Raw genomic sequence first — 12229 nt, forward strand, 5'->3', positions numbered from 1 at the left:
ATTACAATAATCATGGGGAACTTCAATTTGTAGGTAGTGGATCCCAAGAAAAGTATTTTGTGGAATGTTTAAGAGATTTTTTTTGGAGCAGCATGTGATAAAGCCTACCAGGTAACACGCAATTCTGCATTGGTAATATGTATTGAGGCCGGCTTGACTAGGGAAACTAAAATGAAGGAACCCTTAGGGAGCAGTGACCACAATATGATAATATTTACCCTGTAGTTTGAGAGGGAGAAGTTGAATCAGATGTAATAGTATTACAATTAAATAAAGGTAACTACAAAGACATAAGGGAGGAACTGGCCAGAGTTGATTGGAAAAGGAGCCTAGCAGGGAAGAACAGCAATAGCAGGTGTTTTTGCGACTTATTCAGGAGGCATGACAGAAATTCATCCCGGAGGGGAGGAAACATGCTAAGGGGAGGACAAGGCATCAATGGCTGATGAGGGAAGTCAAGGACAGCATAAAAGCAAAAGAAAAAGCATACAAAGTGGCAAGGATTAGTGGAAAGCCAGAGGATTGGGAAGCCTTTAAAAGCGAGCAGAGGACAACTAAAAAAGTAATAACGGGGGAGAAGATGAAATATGAGTGTAAGCTAACTAGTAATATAAAAGATAGGAAGAGTTATTTTCAACATAAGAGGCAAGAAAGGGGCAAAAATAGCCATTGGATCACAAGGAAGTGAGGATGGAGAAGTAATAATAGGAAATGAAAGCAATGGCAGAGAAACTGAATAGTTACTTTGCATCAGTCTTCATGGTGGAAGACACCAGTGGGATGCCAGAGCTCCAGGAGAGCCGGGGGCACAGCTGAGTGTAGTGGCCATCACTAAGGAGAAGGTTCAGGAGAAACTGAAAGATCTGAAGGTGGATAAATCACCTGGACCGGATGGACTACACCCCAGGGCTCTAAAAGGATAGCTGAGGAAATTGTGGAGGCATTGGTGGTGACCTTCCAGGAATCACTGGAGGCAGGGAGGGTCCCAGAGGACTGGAAAGTAGCTAATGTAACACCGCTGTTTAAGAAGGAAGAGAGAGACAGCAGACAGGAAATTATAGGATGGTTAGCCTGACTTCAGTCATTGGTGAGATTTTAGAGTCCATTGTTAAAGATGAGATTGCAGAGTACTTGGAAGTGCATGATAAAGTAGGACTGAGTCAGCACGGCTTTGTTAAGTGGAGGTCATATCTGACAAACCTGTTAGAGTTCTTTGAGGAGGTAACAAGGAAGTTAATGGGCGGCACAATAGCACAGTGGTTAGCACTGCTGCTTCACAGCTCCAGGGTTTGATTCCTGGCTCGGGTCACTGTCTGTGTGGAGTTTGCACATTTTCCTCGTGTCTGCGTGGGTTTCCTCCGGGTGCTCCGGTTTCCTCCCACAGTCCAAAGATGTGCGGGGTTAGGTTGATTGACCATGTAAAGAAATTGCCCTTTAGTGTCCAGGGATGCATAGGTTAGAGGGATTAGTGGGGATAATATGTTGGGATATAAAGGTAGGGCCTGGGTGGGATTGTGTTCAGTGCAGACTCGATGGGCCGAAGGGCCTCTTTCTGCACTGTAGGGTTCTATGACTCTATGATTCTTAATAAAGAAGAACCAGTGGATGTGATTTATTTAGATTTCCAGAAGATCTTTGACAAGACGCCGCATAGGAGACTGTTAAATAAGTTAAGTGCCCATGGTGTTAAGGATAAGATCCTGGCATTGATAGAGAATTGGTTGACTGGTAGAAAGCAGAGAGTGGGGATAAAGGACTCTTTTTCAGAATGGCAGCCAGTACCTAATGGTTTCTCTCAGGGGTCAGTGCTGGGACCACAACTTTTCACAATATACATTAGGTGATTTGGAGGAAGGCACTGTTGCTAAGTTTGCAGATGATACAAAGATATGTAGAGGGACAGGTAGTATTGGGGAAACAGGGGGGCAGAAGGACTTGGACATGTTACGAGAGTGGGTAAAGAAGTGGCAGATGGAATACAATGTAGAAAAAGTGTGAGGTTATCCAGTTTGGAAGGAGGAACGGAGGCAGAGACTCTTTTCTAATTGGGAAAATGCTTAGGAACTCAGAAACACAAAAGGACTTTGGAGTCATTGTTCAAGATTAAGTTAACCTGCAGGTTCAGTCAGCAGTTAGGAAGGCAAATGCAATGTTAACATTCATGTCAAGAGGGCTAGAATACAAGAGCAGGGACGTACTTTTGAGATCGCTAAGGCTCTGGTCAGACCCCATTTGAAGACTGTGAGCAGTTCTAGGCCCTATATCTAAGGGCGGATGTGCTGGCCTTGGAAGGGGTCTAGAAGAGGTTCACAAGAATAACCCCTGGAATGAAGAGCTTGTCGTATGAGGAACAGTTGAGGACTCTGAGTTTGTACTCATTGGACTTTAGAAGGATGGGGGGGGGTATCTTATTGAAACCCGCAGGATACTATGAGGTCAGGATAGAGTGGACATGGAGAGGATGTTTCCACTAATAGGAAAGACTAGAACCAGAGGGCACAGGCTAACCTCAGGCTAAAGGGATGATCCTTTAAAACAGAGATGAGAAGAAATTTCTTCAGCCAGAGAGTGGTCAATCTGTGGAATTCTTTGCCACAGAAGGCTATGGAGGCCAGGTCATTGCGTGTCTTTAAGACAGAGATAGATAGGTTCCTGATTAATAAGGGGGTCAGGGGTTATGGGGAAAAGGCAGGAGAATGGGGATGAGAAAAATATCAGTCATGATTGAATGGCAGAGGAGACTCAATGGGTCAAATTGCCGAATTCTACTCCTATTAGTTATGGTCTTATGAATGAAAAGTGATTGTATTATATAAGGTTTTGTCAGGTTCCAATTAGAATACTGTCAATAACTCAGGATCGATTAATAAAAATAATATTATTGCTCTGGATAAGGTAGAAATTTAAAATCATACATCTATTTTAATCTAATCCCTATCAAAGTTCATAACATGAGGAAAAGCATATTTTGTCAATAGAGCCCCTGATGAAGGCCACATTTCACTTGTACAAGTCAGTATTTGCTCAGCGACGAGTTTATACTTGGCAAGGTCTCTGCCTCACTGACCATCTCTATACCAAAGCTTTTAGACTAGAATTGTATCCTAGATAAATAGGAAATAAAAAAAACTTCTGCTCTTTTATTATCTCTGCCTCTAGATTTTGGCAAGTTGCAATCAGAAGTTCTAAGCTACTGAAAGTTAGGAATTGTTGGGACAACAACTTTTCACTTTATACATCACTGGTCTAAATGAAGAAACTGAGGGCATTGTGACTAAGTTTGTAGATGATACAAAGATGGGTGAAGGGACAGGTAATATTCTGGAGGCAGGGAGGCTGCAGAAGTACTCGAACAGGTTAAGAGAGTGGGCAAAGAAGTGGCAGATGTGAGATTATGCACTTTTGGTTGGAAGAAGAGGCATAGACTATTTTCTAAATGGGGAGAGAATTCAGCAATCAGAAGCGCAAAGAGACTTGCGAGTCCTAGTTCAGGATTCTGTTAATGTTAACTTGCAAGTTGAGTTGGTAGTTAAGAAGGCAAGTGTAACTTTCTTGACAGGACAAGAGTACAAAAGCAGGAATGTACTGCTGAGGCTTTATAAGGTTCTGGGCAGACCACATTTGGAATATTCTGAGCAATTTTGTATGCAAGGATGGATGTGCTGGCCTTAGAGGAGCAGAGGAGGTTCACAAGAATGAGGGTGAGTGAAAAGCTTGACATATGAGGAGCTCTTGAGGACTCTGGGTCTGAACTCGATAGAATTGGGAAGGATAAGAGGAGATCTCACTGAAACTTACAGAATACTGAAAGGTCTGGATTGAGTGGACATGGGGAAGATGTTTCCATTTGTAAGAGAGTCTAGAATCTGAGGGCACAGCCTCAGTAAAAAGATGACCTTTTAAAACTATGAGGAGGAATTTCTTCAACCAATGAGTGGTGAATCTATGGAATTCATTGGCACAAAAGGCTGTGGAGGCCAGGTCATTGAGTGTATTTAAGACAGATAGACAGGTTCTTGATTGGTAAGGGGATCAAAGGTTACAGAGCAAGGGCAAGAGAACAGTGTTGAGAAACTTATCAGCCACGATTGAATGGTGGAGCAGACTTGATGGGCCGAATGGCCTATTTCTGCTCCTATACCTTATGGCCTTAGACCCACCCCACTACCTTGGCTGTATTCAGATGAATAGAATTACATAAAGGTATGAATATCGTTGAACTCCAATGTCTGAAATTGAGCTATGTAAAAAAGCACACTTTAGGATAGCTGAAATTAGTGCAAATTTCCATACGCTGAAAATTGTGCGGATTTAACCTGTTTTATATTTAATATAACAGCAGTATATTTATATGAATTTACCCAAAGCCCTTCTTAGACCAAACAAATTATAATTTTCAAATTTCCCACATTCTACTGAACACCACTGTTACTTTTTGCATCATCCTCCATATTGCCCATCAGCCCACAGCATATTCTTCTGTTGCTTGATGAACAGCTCTCCACCTTGCATAGGCTGATGCCAGCTCTCCAACACCACCTCTTAATCTCTTTGGACCACGATCTCATCACTGAACATCAAACCATGGCTTCCTGAACAACTACTATGATTCTCTTAATCCTGTACAGCCCTTTTCCACCTCCTTCCCAAAATCCACAAACAGGACTGATAGACACATGCTTTCAATCTGTTTTCGTCCCACAGACCTTATTTTGTCCCACTTTGACTGTTCTCTCTCTCTCTTCTGTGTATTCCCATCTATATGTAAAGTTCTTCTTTTGCCACTTCAACCGTTTATATTTTCCTGGCTCTAACCCATCTTCTTTGTACCATGGATGGCCAACCCCTTCCACCAGAGGCTCTCTTCTGCTTCTTAATAGAGGCACAACCAGGTCCATTCACCACCATTCTTCTCCACATAGCTGAACATGCTCTTATTTGGATCATTTTCTTCTTTGACTCTCCACACTTCCTCTAAACCAGATGGTGTTGCTGTGGAAATCTGCAAGATTCCTAGCTAAGATGCCTTTTTGTGGGCCATGTGGAATACTTAGTCCTGTTCTACATAGGTCCCCCACCTCATCTCTTTATTTGGTGCACTGATGACTCCATTAGTGCTGCTGACTATTCCAGCCTCAAGTCAGAATGTTACTCCCGACTTCCATCCCTCCCTCGTCTTCACATGGTTCATCTCTGACTCTCCCGTCCTCAAATTTTAATCAACCAACATCGACTGTGAGGCCACTGGTTTCAAAATCTACCTTGATTACCTTTCCCTGCCCCCATCCCACTAAGGATTCTATTCCTTTCTCCAGACTCCTTGTTTTTGTTGCATGTATTTTAATGATGCCACCTGCCTTACTAGTATTTCCAACCTCTATCTTCCTTTTCTTTTGAGCATTCCTCTCCATTGTGATTGACAAAATCCTCGATCATGTTTATCCCATTTTCTATACTTTTGTTCTCTTGTCCACCTTCCATGACATGGTTTTCTCTTGTCCTTGCCTTCCATTCCATGAGTTACCACATTCCAAGGAACTGTCACCGTCACCTCCAGTGCAATGCCAAACAGATCTTCCTCTTCTCTTCCGAAGAACCTGTGCGACACCCCGCTCCACTCTTCAATCATCCCAATGTAGGCAGCAATTCCCGTAATACCTACCTTCACTAATGGAAGTGATTCAACATCTAACCTTTCACCTTCTCCCTTCCCACCATTAAGGACCCTAAATATTCCTTCCACTGAAACAGTGACTTACTTGTTCTTCTGTCAGTTTGGCACACTGTATTCACTACTCACAATGTAGTTTCTGCTACCTTGAGAGACAAAAGGCCATCTAAGTAGTTATTTTGCTAAATATCTCTATTAAGTCTGCAAGGATACCCTGGGATTTCAGTTGTTTGCCATTTTAATTCTCCATCCCAGTTCCACAGCAAGCTCCTCTGTCCTCACCCTCCAAGACTATAGTCATAACGTTTAATAGAAGTTTGGGGAATTTTTGACTGAACCTGGAAAATTGTAGAAGTGTCCAATGAGTTCAACAATTGGAGATCACAATTAATGCCCATTTCTTTGGGTAGCAGGTGTTGTGGCCATTTAATCATTTTTTTAATTGACTTGACCCATTACCATCTTTTTTACCTTGCAACATGACCCTTTTATGCTGCACACAGTCCTGCCTTCCACCAACACAGACCTTTCCTTCTTTCCCACTTCCTCTAACCAGCCTTCTCTACCTCTGCACTTGCTTAAAACATGATACATCCCTAGCCCTTCCCAGCTATGTTGAAAAATCATTGACCGGAAACGATGACTCTCTTTCCCTTACCACAGATTTCGGCCAACCAGCTGAGTATTCTCAGCATCTTCTGCTTTGATTTCTCATTTATAAATTATATCCTCAAAGTGTTCTAGGATACTTCACAGCCAACTGGTATTTAAATGTAATCAACATTTTCTGACTGAGCAATCAATTTTGCACATAGCAAAATTCTACAAATCAAATGGTGAGCTAATTTGGCTAGGGCACTGGAAAAGCCTCCTGCTTTTCTTTAGAAGAACATCCACATGAACAGATAGACAGCAGCTCCAAGAATATGGCGATAAAGCCAGATTAAATTATGGACTCAGCAGAACAATAAAGTTTGAATGGTCAACATTCTGAATAAAGTCAAGTCTGCTATCAAGTAAGTCAAGCTGATGCACTTCTGAATAAACTAACCACCACATTTAGCAATCAACTTTCAACACATAACCATTCGTATCCAAATGATGAGCTAGTTTTTCCTCAAAGAATATTCTAGTTGAGGTATCCTGTTGCAATATCCACCAGAATAAGAATGTTTAAAGTTAGCTATATTTGAACCATACAGAGAATACATCAGTGAAATATTAGCATTTAAAAACTTAATTCAGAATTGTTGTGAATATAAACATTATAGATAACAACTAATACATAAAGCAGGCTTGATAACATTTTCAAGTAAACAGTGCATTAGTGATCACATAAATAATAAAATTTAAGGAAATATTTTTTATTCAGCAGACCTCATTTGATTAGCCCATGAGTAACACTTACTTGTGTAGCTAAATTTCTCCACTGACTTTCCTTGAACACCATCTGCTGTCATTGTAGTAATGGTAAAATAATACTTTGTTCCGGACGTCAATCCCTTTATGGTAGCATTCTCAATTCTTACAGTTATATTTCCAATTACATCAGTTGAGTTCGGGTTTTCTTTGGTCAGTATCATGTACTGATACCCAATTTTATAATCTAGTTGGCTTGTCCAATTCAGAAATACGAAGTCAGTGCCAACATCCACAACCGTTACATTCAGTACTTCATTAGGCTCTGTTGGAAACAATTGCCCCAGTTTTAAAAAAATAAATATTGACTATAATAGCATTTAAGAAATGACACTCAGGAATTTCTTTAATAGGGAAACTTAGTGAAGGACTATGAAAGCATAATTCATCACATATCCAAGGTTAAAAAGCACAGAAAACTAAATTCAGTAATTCTGTGCAGCTTTTGAAAAAAATACAAAGTCTGCAGATTGTAAGAAGTAAGGCAACAGCTGAGGAGGTACCTAATACAGAGACAGAGGAGAAGGAGATGGGAGCGGGAATGAGAACAGATTATTGGGGATGATGGGAAAGAGTATCAGACGTGTTTATCACAGCATAGTTACTTCAATTTCAAATGACAGCAGATAGCAAGTGAACTGAGTTTTAATGAATAGCAAGTATGTGCATTGGAAAGAAAATTCAAGGATTAAATATTCAGAAGTTTGTTTGAAAAGCATCAGTGAAAGGAAAAGGGGTGCAGCACACAGCCATGATTTAATAGGTAGAAAACCATTAGACTTTCTCTCAATTGCAGAAAAATCAATTTTGTGGTGATCTTTGCGAAGGTGAAAGAAGTATCCTAATTCTTTTCAGCATAGAGTGAAGCAGCCAGGTCACTGATGTTGAGACTGAAGGGAAGGAGGACAGTGTCTTGGTGCAAAGAAAGTAGAGGGGCAAGCAGTAAAGCACAAAATAATGAGCAATATCACATGATAGCTTTAATTCTATAATAAACCATTCATTTTACTTGGCTAAAACTTAGAATCATAGAATCCCCACAGTGCAGGAGGAGGCCATTCAGCCCATTGAGTCTGCACTGAGCACAATCCCCAAGGCCCTATCCCCCAACACCACTTATTTACCCTGCTAGTCCCCCAGATGATATGGAGCAATTTACCATGACCACTCAATCTAACCTGCACATCTTTGGGCTGTGGGAGGAAACTGGAGCATCTGGAGGAAACCCATGCAGACATGGGGAGAATGTACAAACTCCAAATACATAGTGACCCAAGGCCAGAATTGAACCCAGGTCCCTGATGCAGTGAGGCAGCGGTGCTAACCACTGTGCTACCCCATGGAGGCACCGTGGTTAAGACCTCATTTTCAAATTCTCTCATTACTTATAAGAACAGATTAGAGGCAGGGAATTCTGCAGTGAGTAACTTGGCTCTCAACTCCCCAAACCGCTATCTACAAGGCAAGAGTCCAATTCCCTGGATGAGTGTAGCTCCAACAACATACATAACGCTTAATAATATCTAGGACAAAGCAATTTGCTTGATTGGCAGTGGTGTTAGGGGAAAAGGGCCTTGGGGATTGTGCTCAGTGCAGACTCAATGGGCTGAGTGGCCTCCTGCACTGTAGGGATTCTATGATTCTAAGTTTTAGCCAAGTAAAATGAATGGTTTATTATAGAATTAAAGCTGTCATGTGATATTGTTCATTATTTGGTGCTTTACCACTTTCCCCTCTACTTTCTTTGCACCAAGACACTCACCACCACTTGAAAATCCACTTGCTCCACCACCAAAACACAGTGGCAGCAGTGTTCACCATCGCTTCTGCATGATGCTGTGCAGCAACTCAAGGCTCCTTCAACAGCACCTTCCAAATTCATGACGGCTATAACCTAGGTGGATAAGGGCAGTACACACATGGGAACACCAACACTTGCAAATTCCCTTCCAAGTCGTTCAGCATCCTAATATGAAGGATGTTGCTACTCTTTTACTGTTGCTGGGTCAAAATCCAGGAACTCCCTCCCTAACAGCAGTGTGTACATATTTACATCACATGGATTGCAGCAGTTCAAGAAGGCAGCTCACTGCCACCTTCTCAGAAGAAATAGGGATAGACAATGTGGGCTGGCCTCCTGAAAGAATTTAAAAACTGTGCTGTACCATGGATAAATTCCATAGGACAGCAATTCTGAGTGCAATTTTCAATTCTGTGATATAAATCTATCCTTTATTTTGCATGTTGCTCTCTCAGAGAACCTTAATTCTCCGTTGTTTCTTTCTCTACCTTCAGAAACCTTGGGAAAAATGTACTGTGCACAACAACCAGAAGCCAACCTTAAGGCCATCACCTCCAAGGAACTTTTGCCCAAGTATCTAGTAGGGCCCAACCATTTCATGTCACATCCGCTGGTCATACAGTCAATATGAGGGAATAGTAGTAACGCAAAGGGCAGAGATGGGCAAGAGTTACTACAATGTGGTCAGGAGAATTCCCTACAGCAGCAGATTCCAGTTCAGTGAGAAAAGAATAACTGCTGGATTTGGGTTCCTGGAGAAGTGGTGTGACAAGTGGATAACATACCAGTGCAGGAACATGTAGGGGGTCAGGAATCATTGTGCAATAAGGTTTATATTGGCTATGAAAAAGGGTCAAGGAACAATCAGGGAAAGCCAATTTCAATGGTAAATGAATGGACCTGGGTGAGAAAAACTAGAACCAAAGATTGGCAGGCAAAACTGAAACTTAATAATAAGAAAATAAGAACATAAGAAATAGGAGCTGGAGTAGGCCATCTGGCCCCTCGAGCCTGCCCCGCCATTCAATAAGATCATGGCTGATCTGTCGTGGCTCAGTTCCACATTCCCGCCCTCTCCCCATAACCCTTAATCCCCTTGCCTATCAAAAACCTATCAACCCGCGTCTTAAAAATATTGAGCGAGGCAGCCTCCACCACTTCAACGGGCAGAGAATTCCGGAGATTCACCACCCTTTGAGTGAAGAAGTTCCTCCTCAACTCCGTTCTAAACCGCACCCCCCTTTATCCTGAGGCTGTGCCCCCTAGTCCTACTGTCCTTTCTGAGTGGGAAGAGCCTCTCCACCTCTATCCTATCCATCCCATTCAACATCTTATACGTCTCAATGAGATCTCCCCTCATTCTTCTAAACTCTAATGAGTACAAGCCTAGTTTATTCAGCCTCTCCTCATAGTTCAACCCCCCCAACTCTGGAATCAGCCTAGTAAACCTCCTCTGCACTCCCTCCAAGGCCAAAATATCCTTGCATAAGTGCGGCGACCAAAACTGCACACAGTACTCCAGCTGCGGCCTCACCAGTGCCCTATACAGCTGCAGCAAGACCTCCCTACTTTTATATTCAATCCCCCTCGCTATGAAGGCCAGCATCCCATTCGCCTTCCTGACCACCGACTGCACTTGCAGGCTGGGTTTTTGCGACTCATGCACAAGGACCCCGAGGTCCCTCTGCACCGTCGCATGCTGCAGTTTTTCGCCACGTAAGTAATAGTCCTTCCTACCATTATTCCTACCAAAGTGGACAACCTCACATTTGCCAACATTAAATTCCATTTGCCAGTTCCTGGCCCATTCCCCCAGCCTATCTAGATCCTTCTGCAGACTCTCCACACCCTCCGCACAATTTGCTGTTCCATCAATCTTGGTGTCATCAGCAAATTTCGACACCATACACTCGGTTCCCTCCTCCAGATCATCTATATAAATGGTGAATAGCTGAGGCCCCAGCACCGACCCCTGGGGCACTCCACTAGTCACCAACCGCCATTCCGAATAGCACCCATTGACCCCCACTCTCTGCCTCCTATATGACAGCCAGTCCTCTATCCACGCTAACACCCTACCCCCAACTCCATGCCCCCTGACCTTCTGCAATAATCTATTGTGAGGCACCTTGTCAAACGCCTTCTGAAAATCAAGAAAGACCACATCCACCAGCTCTCCTCTATCCACCGCCCTAGACACATCCTCATAGAACTCCAATAAGTTCGTCAGACATGACTTCCCCTTAATGAAACCGTGCTGCGTCTGCTCTACCAAACAATTCTCCTCAAGATGCCTCGCTATTTTCTCCTTGATCACGGATTCTAACATTTTTCCTACAACAGACGTTAAACTAACCAGCCTATAATTCCCCGCCTTTTGCCTGCCATCCTTCTTAAACAACAGCGTGACATTAGCCGTTTTCCAATCTTCCGGCACTTCCCTGGAATCCAGCGACGTTTGGAAAATAATCACCAAGGCATCCACTATCACTTCCGCCATTTCCTTCAGAACCCTTGGATGCATTCCATCCGGTCCTGGGGACTTGTCCACAATCAGTCCCTCCAGTCTGTCGAGCACCGCCTCTCTAGTAACAATAATGTCATTCAGGCCCTCCACTCCTACCATCTTTCCATTGCTAACACCTGGCAAATTACTCACGTCCTCCTCCGTGAAGACCGAAACAAAAAAGTTATTCAAGGCCTCAGCCATTTCACCATTCCCTACCACTAAGTCCCCCCTCTCATCCTCTAAGGGTCCAACGTTCACCCTAGCCAGCCTCTTCCTTTTTATATATTTATAAAAACTCTTGCTATCCTTTTTTATATTAAGCGCTAGCCCAGCTCCATAGTTTATCCTACCCTTCTTTATCAATTTCTTTGTCATTCTTTGTTGACATTTAAACCTCTCCCAATCCTCTTCTCGCCCACTACTCTTAGCTACTCTAAACGCATCCGCTTTTAATAACACTTTCCTTCACCTCCTTCATTATCCACGGCTGATTACCTCTCCTCCTACGATCGTTTTTAACCATCGGAATAAATTTCTGCTGAGCACCAAGAAAGATCTCCTTAAAGATCCTCCACTGTTCCTCAGCAGACCTACCTTCCAACGCACTCCCCCAATCAACATTCGCCAATTCCTCTCTCATCCTACCATACTCCCCACTGTTCAAACAAAGGACACATGTCCGGGAGCCCACTTTCTCCTCCTCCATCTGCATCAGAAACTCCACCAGATAATGATCACTCTTCCCAAGAGGATCCTTCACCACAAGGTCCCTAATTCTACCTGCCTCATTACCTAACACCAGATCCAAGATAGCTCGCTCCCTCATCGG

The 12229-nt window shown here is 42.9% G+C and overlaps 1 protein-coding gene across 3 annotated transcripts in view; it reads right to left on the reverse strand.

The window, feature by feature from the left end:
• The window catches only part of ptprja (protein tyrosine phosphatase receptor type Ja), a 180080-nt gene that overhangs the window by 90102 nt on the left and 77749 nt on the right, over window positions 1–12229 (reverse strand). For all 3 annotated transcript variants that reach the window (XM_080190430.1, XM_080190428.1, XM_080190429.1), the window contains one exon: window positions 7080–7355. In XM_080190430.1, coding sequence (XP_080046556.1) covers window positions 7080–7355 — 276 coding nt within the window. The remainder of the gene's footprint in view (window positions 1–7079; window positions 7356–12229) is intronic.

This window comes from Carcharhinus amblyrhynchos, chromosome 6 (genome assembly GCF_965287045.1).
Source record: "Carcharhinus amblyrhynchos chromosome 6, sCarAmb.v2.hapA, whole genome shotgun sequence".
Taxonomy (NCBI): Eukaryota; Metazoa; Chordata; class Chondrichthyes; order Carcharhiniformes; family Carcharhinidae; genus Carcharhinus; species Carcharhinus amblyrhynchos.